Source organism: Micropterus salmoides, unplaced genomic scaffold (assembly GCF_014851395.1).
Source record: "Micropterus salmoides isolate LMB-PRFRI ecotype aquatic unplaced genomic scaffold, ASM1485139v1 Ms_hic_scaffold_11, whole genome shotgun sequence".
In the NCBI taxonomy this organism is placed as follows: domain Eukaryota; kingdom Metazoa; phylum Chordata; class Actinopteri; order Centrarchiformes; family Centrarchidae; genus Micropterus; species Micropterus salmoides.
This window is the reverse complement of record NW_024040152.1, coordinates 7,797,620-7,816,435: the sequence shown is the minus strand read 5'-3', so window position 1 is coordinate 7,816,435 and position 18,816 is coordinate 7,797,620. Positions and strand designations below refer to the sequence as shown.

Here is an 18,816-nt window from a genome sequence, read left to right as displayed (position 1 = left end):
GTCACTAGAACTTACACACTGAACCTTTAATGATCATGTATGATGATCATGTAATGATCATGACTATGTAAATCTTTACTCGGGGACACCCCTAGTGGACATACTTTTTTCATTCTGTGTTTTCGCTGTGCTACACTCAATAATAACCTCTGGATGACAAGTACCCCAGGTTTAGGGTACACTAGTGTAGATCATGAGAATCCCATTGATCATTGAGCTTTCAGATCATACTGTGAAGATCAATGAGCAAGGTCTTGTGATGACACTGTCAGCGTCTCTCAGTGCCAAAGCCATCAAGACACATTCCTGGAACGTACTATATACAGAAAACCAGTGAATGCAAATGGTATATGCAGCCTAAATATATCAAACACTTAGGGATATACTATAATATATATACGGATATAATATATCAAACACTTAGGGAAAACACGTTGACTGGTCTGAAATCTGTTGCGAACACCTTGAAGAGGAGCAGCATTTGGTGAGTGAACCTTTCACAGAGGTTTTAAATCCTCTCATCGTTCCATGGCAGATAGAAGCAGTCCCCATGGACCAGAGAGTCGACAGGATGCTCTGAGCGTGTGTGTGTGTGTGTAAGTTGACTACCATACCTGAAGACTAAGAACTACAGTGTGAGAGCCTCGTGTGTGCTGAGCTGGTGGCCAGCTGTCACTCAAGCCGAGGAAGGGCTTGCTTGCTTTCTCTCGCTATTTTTCACTTTATTCATGTTGTGCAAGGTATGATAATATAGCTGTCCGTTATGTCACACCATCCCACGGGGTATATCACTCATGAAGACATTTCATGTTATATAATCATACAATTTACATATCATTTTACATAAAAGTCTTGCATGGGGTTGTTAAGAGTGCCCTGCCATATTATCTCAAAATGCCAGCTGTGAGCAAACACATTCAAGAAAGAAGTGAAGGAGATCTGATTGTCAGTCAGGTGGTGAAGTTTCATTCTGAAATTTCAGTCTTCTTCTTTAGCTATTTTCTAATGTCAGACAAACCTGATATCACTCCATTTGACTGACTGTAACCACCCACCCAAACACTGGAGGAGGACTGATATCTCTGGTCTACCCGACTCTCTCATCTCAACCAAGAAGGACCTTGAATGTTCGAATGCGAAGCTCTGCCCCCGCAATCTTGTTTAACTGTATTCGATTCTGAGTTTTAGGCTTTGATGCTCAGGTGAATAAAGCTGCTCTGTAATGTTTTTCACAACTCAGAAATACATCTAAAGTAATGTGTTATTTATCCTCTGCAGACCTGGAAAAGGTTCTCCATGGCTTTACTTCCACTTGAATAGACTACAACTTTCATACAGTAACTGTGACATCAGTCAACAAGTCACTCCTGGTTACATTTAGCTAGTTAGACAGATTTAATTCAGATCAGTCAGCATCAGCTGAGTGTGAGTGTCAGCTCAGGTCTTATTTCCTTTGTTTATACAGTGAAAAACAAGACTAAGATTACTTCAGCTGAGAGGTGCTTTGAGCCAGAATGCTAAGAAGGTATAAAGTTGCAGCTTTGGCTGATGGGACAGTTTTGCAGTTATTTGGTCATAAACCAAAGTTTGCGACAAAGCGGAATTTTGACTTGATGATGGCACAAGAGGAAAATAAATTGTATTGTATTGTTATTATAATAATATTATTAGAATTCATACTTAATTGGAAGATGAATGTCTGAACCATTTAATGGCAATCCATCCAATAGTTATTGGGACATTTTACACAAAACCACAAATTCCAACCTCATGGTGGCATTCGAGGTAAAGTAAGAGGATTATCCTCTGTGGACCATGTACAAAATGTCATGGCAATCCATTCAACTTGTTGAGATATTTCAATTTGGAAGTGTCAGACCAACATAGCTATCCACCAAAGCAATTATTTCCCACATTGATCAGTGTGGTCTTTGTGCTTTATCAAGCACCCTATGGAGCATTTGCAATTACATGAAAGTTCCAGCAAGGCAATGCCACATTTGTGGTGTACTTTTAAGATGTTTGGCTAATCAGGTGGTTATAAGGATTACATCATTCACCAGTTCAATCTGAGCCATAATGAAAAGCTTCTGATTATTTATTATTATTTGGCTGGTCATAATACCAAAATGAAACCTTCAGGCATTTTCCAAATCTGTTTTGAAATGTTACGCTCTGTACAAATGGTTCAAAGATATTTAACTGTTATCTGATGAGCCTTCAATTTGGTTTAACCCTGGTTAAACACTTTTAATTTGGGGGTAAATTCTAACAAGTTCCAAGAACAAACTCTCTATGATTTCCAGTATGATAATGAGTCATTGTTGGCATAAGATAAAATATGCAAAGTAAATTATTCAGTACATATAAAATAGTTTAGCAAAGTGCAGCATTACTCTGACAGACTTTTAATCCAACCAAGCGGACATGCAGTTTCATAAAGTGCTGCATTCGTTTTCAGGAGGCCTCTGTGTCCACGTCCATCAAAAGCCGAACACAACACTGTAGCAAACCATTTGTATTCATTCGCGGTTCCAAAGGCAAGACATCCAGATGATTCAGCAAATCTCTTTAAACACAAGCCTGGGCTTCTTGGGGAATATTTTCAGTTTTCCCAGAGACTGAATCACAAGGTTTATAAACTGTCGCCCTACACTACACAGTAACACTGCTACTACAGCACACTTTGACACAAAATGCTTCTATGGTCATAAAGCTTTAAATTAACTGTTATCATGTCCCTTTGTCACTATTCCTGGACCTACTTAATAAATTAATCAGGTTTTTCAGATTGTTCAAAATCAGGGTAATAATGTAATAACTACACTCATAGACTGACAACTTGCCAACCTCCCACTAAGAGCCTTAAAATCCACAGCAGCAGGTTCAGTTCAGGTTGACAGATCTTTCTAGTGTTGATGGAACAAGAAAAGAATTGTGCAGGTTACTGGTTGAGGTAATCTTACTGCATATTAAGGCCACAGTTTTAAAGGCAACTGCAGCAAAGCACCACAATTAAGATGAGTCTACATGTATGTAAGGCTCACTCATGTAATCATATGAAAACAGAAATATCGTGCATGTAAAGAATAGGTGCAATTAGGTGCAATGACAGATGGGATACAGGATTGGTGGTATTTTGAGTTCATGCCTGCTTTGATATTTCATTGGTTCATTCTGTAGGTAAGAACGTTTCCGTTTCCATTTTTAGGGGTTTATTTGCCAGTAAGTAATACCTCAAAAGAAGCATCAAAACATCCATACATCCAGCTGTACAAAATTCTCAAACCTGCAGAATACATTTTGCCACTGGCCATCTATTCCTCTGTAGGTTTGCCTTCTCTGCATTCAATATCATATCAAATCCAACACTATAGTATGTTCACATAGGGCTGGACAATATGGCCAAAAATGTTAACACGATAAAAAGTTTTGATATCACAGTAAGTCGTTATTTCTTTCTAGTTTAAAGGTGGATTTTTGCTCCTGAGTGAACGTTGAAGAAACCTGATGGTTAATTGTGGTTTAAACTCTTCTTTATGGTCAACACTTGATGCCAAACCGTGGATCACTTCACAAGTCTGAGGAAGAACATTCAAAACAATTATGATAAAATCTTTTTCAACAAGTATGCACAAGTAAAATTAAGTAAAAGCTTTTTTTGGTTCCTTTTCCTCAACAAAATAAACATATCATAAAATTTAGAATTTAAATTATTAAATTTAAAAAAATTGTCCTAATCTGTGTACGATTCAAGTGAATAAAGTCAACATTGATCATATAAATCATCTATATCTTTTTCTTTTAGTCTTCCTGAGATGACAGATTGGAATGATTCATGATGCTTGCCCTCACAGTGGAAAGACTAAATACTTTTTTTTGTTGTCTTGTCTTAAGTTACTGTCATTGTTTTATCCTCCTCTTTTTGGGAGGGAACATGTAGCCTGTGGGCCTTGTTGAGTGGGTGAGTGGAGTAGGATGGTGTAAGGACTGCAGGACCAGGGAGGGAACAGGGTTATGGCCATGGGTGAGACAGAATAGAAAGTGCAGGATGGGGGCAGTAGAATTTTAGGAGGAAGTTCAAAATCTAGTATCCATGCTGATGCTGATGTTGTATTATTTATATCCAAATCCTGTAAAAATGACATGAGCAGACACTGAAAAAAGATGCCTAGAATGCAACATCTGTGCTGAAAGAAATACACTGGTAAAATATTGTATGAATGTCACACATGTAAAGGCCATTGGAACATCTCAGATGAGCCTGCTTTATCACAACTGTCTGCTAAGACAGAGATGGCTAAAGGAATAAGTGAGATCTTCAAGGACAAATTAAGGAAAAGTCTCCATATGTTTAAATTACTGTTGCTGACAAACTATTAAGTTAACAACCAATCAGCTTTGTAGTGCTACGATGTTTTTCTCCCTGCAGCTAAGTCACTCAGATAATAAGGTTTCTTTCAGAAACAGAGCAGATGAAGTCAATTTACAATTTCAACACAAAACATTAGGGCCAAATTCATTAATTATTATAGAGATTATCACATTGCATTCTGGAGAGGTTAATAAGGGAGAGAGGGAAAGAATGTGAATGTTTTCTTTTTGTTTGCCTGCTGTGTATCATAACTACATATGGCCACGAGCTGGAAAATGTCCTCAACTCACATCCAACTGTCCTGGTCCTTACATTACAACACTGTTGGCCATGTTACTAATTACGGGACAGAGGATTACTGTCATCTTTTATGATATAATCTATTGTTGAACTGTATTCTGCAGAATATACTCTTTAATAATCAAATCTGAGGGATCCTTCTCAAAAGCTTTACATTATGTGTTTAGGCTAAAAATATGTGTAAATGGCCAATTCATAATGATCAGATTAATATTAAAGAGGTGGTATTATGCTCATTTTCAGGTCCAAAATCCTATTTAGGGGTTGTACCAGAACAGGTTTACATGGTTTAATTTTCAAAAAATACCAGTGATTGAACAAGGTGCTGAAAGCATTCTTTAGAAATGTTGGCCCATATTGATAGGATAGCATCTTGCAGTTGATGGAGATTTGTGGGATGCACATCCAGGGCACGAAGCTCCCGTTCCACCACATCCCAAAGATGCTCTATTGGGTTGAGATCTGGTGACTGTGCGGGCCATTTTAAGAAATTTCAAGAAACCAATTTGAAATGATTCCAGCTTTGTGACATGGTGCATTATCCTGCTGGAAGTAGCCATCAGAGGATGGGTACATGGTGGCCATAAAGGGATGGACGTGGTCAGAAACAATGCTCAGGTAGGCCGTGGCATTTAAACGATGCCCAATTGGCACTAAGGGGCCTAAAGTGTGCCAAGAAAACATCCCCCACACCATTACACCACCACCACCAGCCTGCACAGTGGTAACAAGGCATGATGGATCCATGTTCTCATTCTGTTTACGCCAAATTCTGACTCTACCATCTGAATGTCTCAACAGAAATCGAGCCTCATCAGACCAGGCAACATTTTTCCAGTCTTCAACTGTCCAATTTTGGTGAGCTCTTGCAAATTGTAGCCTCTTTTTCCTATTTGTAGTGGAGATGAGTGGTGCCCGGTGGGGTCTTCTGCTGTTGTAGCCCATCCGCCTCAAGGTTGTGCGTGTTGTGGCTTCACAAATGCTTTGCTGCATACCTCGGTTGTAACGAGTGGTTATTTCAGTCAAAGTTGCTCTTCTATCAGCTTGAATCAGTCGGCCCATTCTCCTCTGACCTCTAGCATCAACAAGGCATTTTCGCCCACAGGACTGCCGCATACTGGATGTTTTTCCCTTTTCACACCATTCTTTGTAAACCCTAGAAATGGTTGTGCGTGAAAATCCCAGTAACTGAGCAGGTTGTGAAATACTCAGACCGGCCCGTCTGGCACCAACAACCATGCCACGCTCAAAATTGCTTAAATCACCTTTCTTTCCCATTCTGACATTCAGTTTGGAGTTCAGGAGATTGTCTTGACCAGGACCACACCCCTAAATGCATTGAAGCAACTGCCATGTGATTGGTTGATTAGATAATTGCATTAATGAGAAATTGAACAGGTGTTCCTAATAATCCTTTAGGTGAGTGTAGACTGGAGCAAGAGTTTCCGAGTGGTGAGTTATTAATCTCTAACAAATGTATCTTTCATCCATAAAGTTTTAACCGAGCTCTGTCTCTACATCACAGTAACATCTTTATGTCCATTGACTGCCTGGAGGGTAGCTAGTGTTTGGAAGGGAGAGGTGGTGTGTGCTGCAGCTCAGTGTTTTTCCACCAGTGTTTTTGAAGGCGTGTCGGACTAGCCGCTTGGCGAGCGTTATATGGCGTCAAAGGGAAGGCTGGACTACAAACGAGCTGTTTTCAGGCAGTTAAGAGTGTTTTCTGTGGGAGATGGGAACTCCCTTTGGGGTGGACTTAGGGCTTTTTCACTTTGCAAACCTATTACATGCACAAAAAAGGTATATAACTCAATAAAGGAGAGGGGAAAAGCCAAAAAACATAATACCACCTCTTTAAACTTCGTATAAGTCTCAAAAATCCAGAATCCTTGGGCGCTAATCTCCATGCTATATAATTTATTCTACACATCAAACTGAAGCACTAACAAAAACATAGTGTAACATCTAATTTTGATGAGTCAATATGATGAGACAATAATACTAAAGTAAGAATAATGTAGTCATTTTGTAATATAACACACTGTCAGTAGTTTGCAATCAAACATAAAACAAACACAAGAGGAAGAAAGATTTTTTGTGTAGTTAAGGAAAGTCATTTCCCCTGTCACAATCATGAAATGTTAATTAAGCCTCATATTTACATAAAATGCTTATGCTGCACTGTAATTATCCAGCAAAATTAATGTCTTCATTATACGTTTATTACCTCCTCAACTTTAAAAATGTTTTTTTGGAACATTATAGGTACACATGAGTGAGTGAAAAAGTAAAATGATCTTCATCGCTTGATGTGTTGTAACAGCGGCAAAAAAGTCAGGCATTATGTGCTTGACTAATCGTAGATCAACTGTAGAGCTCAATATCTTCCATCTGAGTGTGTTACATCTACTACATCAGGCATCCAGCTGGGCTTGTTGTCAAATGCCTCCATTCATCAATGTCTTGTGAAAATGTAGGCTTTTACCCCTCTTATGAATAATGAATCAAGGCTGACGTATTAGTGTTGTCACAAACACATGGATGGTTGTTTGGCAGCTGCAGTATCTGCAGTTTAACCTTCTCTCAGAATATGGAAATATTCTGAACTGTCTGAATTTGAATATATTGATGATAGCAATGATAGCAGGGTCATGTCTTTCAATTTAGTGAAAGATGCAATTCATTCATCATTTTGGAAAAGGATGAATGGTCCCAAATGTTTCCAAATGTGCTCAACTTATGGTAGTTTAGAGGTATATGAAATAAATGAATACTGAATTGAATTAGCCTGAGACTCAAGCTCACATTCTAAAACATGGCTCTAATTAAGGGCTTATTTCAAAATTTCTAAATCCATGATGGACATTTATGGAATTTTGTTATTTTAAGACCCATCATCATCAGGATGTATGTCATACTATTGCAGAGGCCATACCCTAAAATGTTGCTCTCTCAGAGTGATAAAAAATATTCTGCTGCTATTATTATGAATAGTGAATGAGAATGCATGCTGCTTCTCTATTAGATGTGCTGAAGATTGGTTATCAAAAGTTCAAGTTAATTGCATTGGACCCAAACCTCACAATGGGAGAGATGAGTAGATCAATATACCACTTTCATGTCTGTATGGTAAATATGAAGCTAGTGCAAGTGACTGCTAGCTGGAGTGCAAACAGTCACTTGCACTTCAGGAAGTCACTTGCCCAGCCAAGAAATGGTTTGACATATAGTCCCACGTAAACCAACTTTGGTTATATAATTATAAAGTGTTAATAAGTAAGCTTTAGAGGCATTGATGGGAAACATCTACAGGATGTGGAAAGTCTGGAAAACACGGTTGTACAACGTAAAGTGCTAGGAAGGGGACCTCAGGACTACCGTGGTTTGGGTTAACAATGGAGAAATCGGTTCTAAGAGGATACTTTATTCATTCCAGTGTAGGAAGGTAACAACAGTGAATGTGTGTGGTTCTGAAAATAAACAAAGGAAAAATATCCTTGCACCCACTTCACAAATATAACTTGCATTATCTTAAATTTATCTTAAACTAACATGAATCTTAAATCATACAAACAAATCTGGTGAAACAGCTCACCACTCAGAAGAAGCACACAGATTTTGATTCCTTTGAACAGTGCCAGGCTAGCAATTTCCCCGTTTCCAGTCTTTGTGCTAAACCAAGCTAAGCAGCTGCTGGAGGTAGCTTTAATTTTGGTGTACAGACATGAGCGGGGTATCAATCTCCTCCTCTAATTCTTGGCAATAGAGTAAAATATTATGGCCCAAAATGTCAAAGAATTCCTTTCTATTTTGGGCACAATATCCACTGACTGTACACTTGAACAAATCATAGAGATCATGGGCTTTATTAATTCATTAATTTACTTACTGAGAAGAAATTATCTTTTCCAGGAAGTAATACAGATACTACTATTAAAAACAAGAAACTGCCCAGTACAACCACAGTGTGATCTGTTGGCCAGCAGACAGTACTTTAATTGCGTGATAGAAGTCCAAAATTTATGCCAGTCTAGTTAAAAATAAATAGATGATACAGTATTTTATTACAATGACTGCAAACTGAATTCATATCTGCACTGAACTTTCATCAGCTCAGTGTATGTGTATGTCAGTGATTTTATAGGTCATGTAGCTCCCTGTAGACTTCATCTCTAACTGTGGCCTTATGACAACCTCCATTTGCTTTTTTGTTGATCTGATAATTGCTAATTACCTTGGGCCCATTAATCTCTTCTGTCTCTTTGGGCGTAATCACCACAGATGGCCCATAATGGTGTCAGTGTATTATGGCCTGTAGGGTAGCGTACTAACTAATATGCTAGCATACTAACATATTACTACTACTAACAACATAAAATACAAGACATTTACATGGGTAAAATTAAATGGCATTGCTATGTCAGCATTTGTTAAAGGATAGAGGGACCATGTCAACTGATGTGTCAATGCTTGACCACTTTGGCATCATAGAGCCATTCACATGAAAACTGAGGGAAAAATTTATCCAGTTGAATCAGCACAAGTGTTGAGGTGGCAACGGCAGAATCGTAGATGGAGGACGTCACAAGGGAAGCCCTTAAAATAGCCGAGTGAGACGGAAAGGTGGAGGGTGAAGGAAGAGGGAGAAACTCAGCGGGACATTTGTAGAGGGCCCAAAGAAACTGAGTCAGGCAAAACAGACAGTGGACAGCTATCAGATTGTCAGATTTACAAGGAGCAGAGTTTGGCGTTTTCCAAGGAGAGTTTGAGAGGACAATACAGCAATATAAAAGCAGAGACGATAAAGATAAAGTTAAAATCATTAAGAAAGAAAAGCAGGCAAAGATGATTGCAAAAATAAAACTTTTAGATGGATTAAAGAAGAAACAAAGACACAGAAAATTCAAAAGATATGCATGATTTTTAAGATTTCAAATAAATTAAATTCATTTCAAAGCAAGGCAATAGATAAATCACCCAACCCGACAAAAGAATAACAAGTCAAAATCTGGTAGAAAGAAAACAGCTGCCTTAAACTCAGTGGCGTTTTCTCCCAGAAGCCAAGGGAAGCCTTGTTTTTTATCTCTATTTATCATTTCAATAAAAATACAAAGTTTATAGTTTCGATAAATATTATAAGCTGTTGCTTTCATCTCTTCCCTATTTCTCCTTGTCTTACAATAAGTGAAACAGCGCCCTTCTAAATGCTACGCGTTGGATGTGTGGTGAAACACTATATTGCACCACCATAGACTGGCCTTCAGTCTCACTACGCGAGGAGGCCAGGCAGAGTTGTCATCCCTTTGTGAAAAAAAATTAAATAATTAACCAATCAGATGAGGCCACTGTCATGCCACTGCCTTACTGTGTGTAATCAGGATGATGCCAAGGGAAGCCAGCCGCTGTCTGGCTTCACGCCAATCAAATCACAGCACGCAATCAACGTCATTCAGATGAAATAACGGGAGCTGTTAGCAACTTTAGCTGGTGCAGTTATGGAGGGTGGAGATTTGGAGTTTTTAGTTCTAATAAATAGTTTTTCTAAACTACCACTACAGCAGCAACTTAAGATTAAATCTGACGGACGACCAACACAAAAACTGGAGCTGCGCCTGGAGAGGAAAAAGGGTTTTTGGACGTTCAATGAGGAAAACTATATCCGTACAGAGTGGCTAGCTAGTAGTGCCAAACTTCACTTGACTCTGTTGTTGTGGAGGAACTAAAAGCCAGTGGGAAATTCTATAACTTCTATAACATGAAAGACAGGGAGAATGGCCTTCCTTTTCAGATAGGGTGATTGAAATGACACCTCCTTCTCTCTCTGAACTTAACTGAACTGCAGCTATTTGTGCAATTTTTGATGTGGTTATATTGTTTGTTTTGCTTTGCTTGCCTGGATTTAGCTGCAAACGAATGAGTCAGTTGAAGTAACCTTATTGTTTTTACTGTGGTTGTGTACACACAGATAATGAGCACCACAGACAGCACCTGCCACAGGGCACTGGACCAGGTTAGACTATCTGAATAATTGTCTATACTCTGTTGGTCTGGTACTCAGTTGTTAGTCTAACATTTGGCCCATGGGCCGTCAGGTCCTGGCAGCAGCTTTCGGTATGTGCACACAGCTGCTATGTTAACTTCATACTCATGATACATCATTTGAAAGCTAAAGTCCTCATGATTCGACCAACGCAAACAATTTCAAGATACAATCACCACAGCGGGTACAATCAGTGCTTCTGTCCGACCAACAAATACAAGCAAAATTGACACAACTCACCTATGAAGCCTCATAGTAATCCACCGATCGATTATATTCCAACAAAAATGGTCTTGTTACATTGTCAGAAGTCCAGATGATCCAATCCAGTAAAAACATTCAGTCCAAAACACATTATTCCATCAATAAATCCCCAGGGATTGCTGCTGCATCGTTTCATATTTGCCGGCAGACGTGGCTCGTATGTCATTATAACCGTAATAACGCCGATTTGAATGTAAACAACTATGATAGCTTGTTTTCACATTAGCTGCTGAACTCTAACCTTTCGAGTGACACCAAATCCGAACCAATAAGAGCTCACATGTCCCTTTAACAGCCTACAATAGCCAACGAGAGCCCGCGCTGTAAGGAAGGGCCAGCCCCTATTATTTCGTGGGTAGGCCGAGACAATTGCAAGCAATTGTGCCGATGACTTGGCACTTCGTGTAACAAATAAAATTCTGAAAATATCCAGCTTTAAGTCAGAAGTTCATGATCTACCAGCAACGTAGCGATGCAGCGGCAGCAGCCTGCCGCCAAGGGGCGGTGCTGTTTTAGAAAAAGTACGCTAAGACATACACTTGTGTGAAAATCTGTGTAAAATAGTCATTTTTCATGGTATTGGTATGAAATGTAAACTAGGACTAGGCAATGCTTTATCCTGTGGCCCTACATTTCCAGCTAAGTCCCAGCTATAGTTGTCTGCATGCATTTGTTAGCAAGCATTTTCAAGCGGAAACAAAAAACATATTAGTTTTAGTGTGTTTAAACTTACATTAATCAATTCCAGTAGCACTTACAATCATTCTTTTGGGTTAGACACTCCAGAGTGTTATCTTTCAGAGAAGCCCAAAACCATACATATACTCCAAATGGTTCAAGAACTACATTCAATTTACTTTGGATATGCCTTGAATAGGCGTTTTACATGAATTTTACAGGAATGTTAAGAGGTTAAGAATTATGTAGGCCTATTTGATACATGCACCACTGCTACTATGCAAATGTCTTCAGTCATCTTCTGATTGAGCTTGTGAATGCTTCTTTCATTCTCTGCACTGTAAGCAGCGGGCTGTGTATGCTATTTGAGGTGAGAGAGAATTACTGAGTGAATGAGAGAGAGAGCGTACCTCTCGGTAAATGTAACTTTCAGCGTGTGTATTAAAAACAGATGTGTGCGCATCTTTAAAGTATGATTCAGTTTTGTGTAAAATTATACCCTGCACTGTAATAGCACAATGCATTAGATAACTGCCCTTCAAAAAGGACATCTCCTCTCACTTGGCTTCCCCCCAAATTTACCCCACCCCACGCAATTGCTTAAACTAGGGAAGCTCCGAATGTTCAGCCACCAGAATTAATCGGCCGAAAATAGCAAAAAAAGCACTTAAGCCTAATAAGTCAAAAGACCAAAGAAATTTTACCAAACAATTACGATGCATTTTAAAGTGTCTGAGAAAGACAAAAATCGCCGTTTGCAGATACAGTACTGTTGAATTGTCTCCTAGCACATCCACTGTGGCTGACTTCTTAGAAAAGGCAACAAACAGTCTGACCCTTGTTTGTCATTCGTTTATGAGAAGGAAATTAAGCTAGCCGCACCTAAATCTGGAGTGCACACATATTCAAGCTTTTATGGTAAATCCACTGAAACCACTGAACAAGTGCGAGCTGACAGGCAGGTTAGCGACTTTATCCTGTTATTTTCTCTCTTTACAAAGACAAGTGTTGCAGTATGAGAGTCCTACCTGAAGAGAGGCTATCAAATCTTCATGTTACACAAAACGAGAACCACATATAACATTACAACATTATTTATCAAATTGGGTTGGACTTGATGAATTTAGTGCAGTTTTGTTCGGTATTCTGCAAATTTTTTCATTATATTCGGCTTCAGCCAAGAATTTTCATTTTGGCGCATCCCTACCTTAAACCCTGATCAGATGGGATGCGTTTATCTCCGCTCATATTCAGTGTGCTGCTGTGAGCATTGCTAACAGCAGAGAGAGTAATAGCTCAAAGGATGCAAAGAGCTTTACATTATTGTTGTTGCTATGCAACAATCCTATTATTATAAGCAAGTTAAGCTAAAGTAATACAGGTGACAATGATTTTGAAAATCAAAACAGACAAGAAGGAAAAGAAGTTGAATAAGGTTGAGACCCATCACCCAAAAATTGTTCCATAAAGTCAGGCCCATACAGGCTGGCATTTGGGCTGTCCTTGAGGTTGAGATTTAATTGGATTTGATCCTATTTTATTTAATTTTTAAAAAGTGAAAATTGAAAACAACAAAATATATAAATAATAATGTTGGATAGACCTCAATTAAGACATCACTTAAAGCTGCTGCTTAAATGTATGAAGAGCTTACAATGACAATAAAGAGATTCTGATTCTGATAAAGGTTTGTCTGCTCACCCATCTCGGGATGGTGCCTTCCTTCAACAGGAACGCTGACTGTCCGCCGCAGTAGCTTGTTCCTGTGAGACTCTGAGCGCCTCTCGCGCATCAGCAAAGGGTGTACCTGTACAGAGAGAGCACAAGGTCAGTACACAAACACACACTCGTATTGTACTGCATCCTGACGTTCTGTGCAACTGCACCATTTTGTTGACATTGGGCTTGATGAATAATCACAATACAATTACACTGACAGTTGTAGAGAACAGCTATGGCTAAATTTACCCCATTTTATGGCAAGAAAACAGTTTTTTAAAGAATGATTAAAATGGCTGATAACAAACAGACAAACACATGTAAAATATATGTATAATAGGTGCCAGTAAGGATCCCTGAAATCATGAAGAAACTAGTAAACCTTTGATTAAAGCAATTACCAACAGCAACCTACTAGATCAAATTCATCCAAGAAATATATTCAAGGTTAATATGGGGTCAAATGCAACCCACAGGCTACCAGTTACAACATATTCTTCAAGTCTTAGAACATCATTCAACAAAAGTAAAAGCAAGAATGGCTTATCTGGTAAGAGGCAATGCTAGAATTCAAAACATTCTAAGATCCTCCACAGCAAGAAAAAATAAAAAATATATATAGAAAAAATAAACCACATTTCACAGCTCCGCTACATTTGGCCCCACAGTCCCCGAATTCATAAAAGTGATACTTGAGGGAAAATAAATGAGAGAATGCACCACACTAATCAGAAACTTTTGAAACATCACAGTTACACTGAGAAAATACAGAGTATACTTGAAAGTACAGCCCTATAAATCTTGACTGAACACCAGAGCTAGTATGTTGTTGGCATTGGGCCCCAGAACACCAAAAAATACACAAAGAAAAAGGGGCACTGCAGAAACTCATGATGAGTTTCCTTTCAAAATAACACAGAGTGATGCATTGATAGGTGAAAGTTGGGCTGTTGTATTAGACTGCATTAGTTTTAGTTTAGTTTTCTAGGGGTACCCAATAAACTGGCAACTTCTAGTTTCTTGTTAGCTGATCGGTTTTATGGCCAAATCTTGCTCTTATCAACGCAATTTTCAACAGCTGTAGGCAGCTGTTTTCAGCAAACAAGCCCAAATAATCCCAGTGTACCCTACCTGCCCAGTACTAAATGGCAGTAGATGATACTGAATAAAGTTGAATATGTAGCAATTTAAGGACCCATTTTTTTTAGAGACAAAAGCAGAGCTAAATATTGGAATTAGTTTAGTCAGGTGAAAAAAAAGCATGACAAAAAATGCATGTACATGTTGCTCCATGTCTGTTTGACGTTTAATTAGACAATTATGAGGTAATACATTATCTGCAGCAACTTTATAAAGTAACAATACACTTTCTGGACACTTTATTAGGTATACATGTACAATCTAATGCAATCCAGTACAACAGCTATGTCAAATATTCAACCTTTATGGTTGAATGGACAGATTCTTGTTAAAAAAGTGATAATTCAACTATTCACTGAGGTCGTAGATAGTAGTGGTGTTGTACTGGACTGCATTATTTGTGCTTCAAACATTCAATATGATGAAGTCAAGTTCAAAGCCACTTCACACTTAAACCCCAATAATAAACATATAGTTGAATTAATACCTCAGTATCAATCAAAACTGAAAATTATTTTCTTTGTAAAGGTAGAATTTATGGCTAAGCTGTTGGATTGCATTTTATTTTACAGGTGTACCTAATAAAGTGGCCAGTGAGTGTATGCAATAAATTTGTTTTTCAGCTTGTTGTGGTGTTCATCTGTACCCAAGTGGCCAAAAAAATCTTTTTTTTTGGCCGCTTTTAACAAATACTGAATAATGGATTTAAAGCAATCATTTCAAACATGGATATATTTGGCCCTGTAAAGTGAATTGTAGTCACTGTCCTCCATGTATCCTTACGGATATAAAGTCAAGGAGTGGAAATGATAGCTCACTTGTTTGTGTTCTGATACAACACTGCTGTGCTTTTGAGTGTCTCCTATTGAGAATAGCGTCTAACAGGAATGCAACATCGGGACATAAAAGAGCTGGTGTGAACACAGAGAGCCAGTGTCAGAAGGTGGCACTAACTGCAGAGCAGTGCAGGATAGTGCAGCCTAGGGGGCTTTGGGGCGAAGCCAACAACAGTGAAGGACACTGGCAGGTCACACTGAGCCATATGTCCCACAAGACAGCCGAGTGCCACTCAGTCTAAAGAAGCTCTGTTAAGATGAACACATGCCAGAGCGGGTGTGTTTTTTGTGTGTGGGTGTTGCCTGCATCTTACTTCTATTTTGTATGTGCAGATGTGTGTCCATCAAAGAGAGGGAACAAGAAACTGTAATGCAGACACTGCTCCACTTCAAGATACTAAAATTCTCCACTGTCACGCTACAGCTGTATCACATCGGACACATGAACATACACGCGCATAAATGCGCATCTCCACTGCAAAAATCTAGTTAGACCAGCCAAGCAGAAGATGCTTCACATCACAGCATCAGGATCCTGTTGTTTGTGAGTATCTATATAAAACCTAATCGGGGACAAGCATCATAAATCAACTGCCTATGTGATTACTCTCCACTTTGCTGCTTGTACAACTAAAGTGCACTAAACTACATTGTAATACAGTGCTTTCTTCGTACGAACATATTGCTTGTTGTGATGAAATTACAGTATAACCTCCTTGATGAAAAATATATTAAGCAGCATCCATTCTTTATGAGTCCAGTGTAGGAATGCACAGAGTGTGTATGTTCATTAGCTGAGATCTCCTTTTGTTGGAAAATGCAATGAGAGGTTTTGCCTTTTATCAAGTTTTTTGTCTTGCTGTCTGGTCTATTGATTCTCTGCTTTGATTCCGAATGAAACATTTAATATTGGATGGATTGTCATAAAAAATTGCTTCAAACATTCATTGTATCCAGAAGAAGAATCTAAATGGCTTTGCTAATCTTCTAACTTTTCATCTAGTGCCAGGTAAAAAAGACCCAACATGCATAAAGTTACTGTATAAATTCTGCTTTGAAAGCAGTATGAGCGATCCAAACTTTAAAAAATATCATGGTGTCCTGTTTGTTGTAAAGTCAAATAACAATTTTCGATCCCAAGTATACTTGAAATAGTACATCAGTTTCTTAAGTGCTTTCAATTCTCTATCATGTTATAAGTACTTTTATATTGTGATTTTCATTTGTGTGTGTGTGTGTGTGTGTGTGTATGTTCAAGTGTGATATCTATATAAACATGACCTATACTTGGTAATGGTTTTGGGTTTGTGTATTGTTATTTTCTATTTTATTTTGAAATTGTATCCTTTCTCATGTGTAACATTGCTTCCTGTCTTCCTGTGTGTTTGCTTGCTTGTATGATAGTCTACCCCGCCCTAGTGAGTTTCACCTGTCTTGTTATTTCACCCCTCTCTTGTGTATCCATGTCATGATCTTTTGTCATGTTGGCCTCTGTCTCCAGGTCAAGCATCCAAGCCCGTTTCCCAGTGTTTCCCGGTGTGTTGGGTTTCTGCTTGTTTATTGGACTTCTTTTGGATTTCTGGAATTTGGATTTTTGCCTGTGTCTACTGGTTTTGTTTGCCCAGTGTTTGGACTGTCCTCCTGTGTTTTGATTCTTGCCTGCCTCTACAACACGTAAGCATGTTCACTTTTTGTGTTATTATGAATAAACACCATAAACTGAATCTGCTCTGCCTGGTGTCATGCGTTTGGGTCCAAATTCCTTGTTTTCTTGTGTCTGCGTTTGGCTAGGCGTGATAGAATGAACAGACCACTATGGATTCAGCTGACACATATTCTGATGAACTTTGTGATTAACCTGGTGGTGCTAAAAGACATGTTGAGGAAACAAGTCAGTGGCTTTCATAGAGAAGCATACAAGACTTTTCCTCAAAGCCTTGGTTAAGGGATTTGATACCAGCCAGTATTCCACAGACATTCTTCCCCTGCACCTCAGCCTGCTCCCCAGTCTGCTAGCCATCAGTCTGCACTCTGGTTAGCTAGCAACCAGCCCGCTAGCTTCTAGCTAGCTTCATTCTGACTTCCAGCATTCACCTTTTGAGGGGATTCACATGGCCATTTTCAAGGGATCCGATGGAGGACACATTAAGAGACAAGGTAATCATGGTTAACGACGCCATTGGCAATCTCAGCCTCTCATCACCCCAGAGTCACCGGTCAGTTGCTCCTCATCCACCACTGTCCACCTCCCCAGAGTTCCTGTTGCCCAACGCCTCAGAGGCCGAGCTGCCCATCGCCCCAAAGACCAAGCTTCCGAGTGCTGTAGAGATTTTGCAGGCCAGCTCCACAGAGATTCAGCTGTCCAGCTGCAGCATGCAACTTCCCCTGCTGAGCTGCAGTAGTCAGTCACTCTTGCGGAGCTGCAGCTATCTGCTAAGCCTGAGCTGCAGCAGTCTGCTGTTTCCCTGACCCGACAGTCTTGCATGCCGGTACCCTAATTGTCCTCTATTTATGCTGCCCTGTCGCTGGCGTCCGGGCCTGCACTGCAGCCGCTGGCCTTCAGTCCTGAGCTTTAGTCATGTCGCCAGCCTCATACCAGACCTCCAAAGGTCTACCGCCGTTGGCCTCCAGAGGATTTCCACCTTTGCTGTCTGCAGTCTGGGCGTGATTTTAGACTCTAATCTTAATTTTACTAACCATTTTAACAATGTCACAAAAACATAATTATTTCATTTAAGGAACATTTCCAAAACAATTTTTAACCCAGAACAATGCTAAAATGCTGCATGCTTTTATTAAAAGCTGCTTCAACTATTCTAACTCCCATTTTACTTGCCTTCCTAAAAAGTCTTCATAATTCAGAATGCTGCAGCCAGGATTTTGAAAAATACAAAAAGATCACATTACCCATCTGTTGGCATCACTGTGCTAACTACCTGTATCGTTTAGAATGGCTGGGATGTTGTTCTTTATGTGCTGAAGAACAACTCCCTCCAATTTTCCAAGAAATCAGATTTTCCACTGCCTTTCTTTCCAAAGTTCTTAAAGTTTAATATGGGTCAACTTCACTGGTATCATTGTTTTATTGTACTGTTATCAAACTGTTTTTGTTTGTTTGCTTTTTCTCACTTGTTACTATTGCTACTACTATTGCCATTTTTTAACTTTTTGGTATTTTTTATTTTCATCTGATTTTGTCTTTTTATATATATTTATATATAAAATATTTATATATAATACTTAATATACTGTGAAATTGTTTATGGATATAAAAACAAAAAGGTTGAATGCAAAATACAGTACATTTGAAATAAAACCTGTTTGTAGGAAAATTCAATATTGCCATTTAGCAGTCTAGTTAACTGATTTGCAACATTTCTTACAATGGCAGAATAAACACAGAGATATTAAAGTGATAGATACCATGGTATAAACAGCATAGTTAATTTACACGGTCTTATAGTATT

The 18,816-nt window shown here is 38.9% G+C and overlaps 1 protein-coding gene and 1 long non-coding RNA gene across 2 annotated transcripts in view; one reads left to right on the top strand and one right to left on the bottom strand.

Annotated features, from left to right (window-relative positions):
- The window catches only part of syngap1b (synaptic Ras GTPase activating protein 1b), a 145,299-nt gene that overhangs the window by 80,149 nt on the left and 46,334 nt on the right, over positions 1–18,816 (bottom strand). The window contains exon 4 of the mRNA XM_038710671.1: positions 13,356–13,461. Within this exon, the coding sequence (XP_038566599.1) occupies positions 13,356–13,461 (106 nt within the window). The remainder of the gene's footprint in view (positions 1–13,355; positions 13,462–18,816) is intronic.
- On the top strand, positions 13,419–17,073 carry LOC119897105. Its single transcript, XR_005443351.1, has 3 exons — positions 13,419–13,481; positions 15,683–15,893; positions 16,851–17,073. It is a non-coding gene; the product is annotated as an uncharacterized LOC119897105 (long non-coding RNA).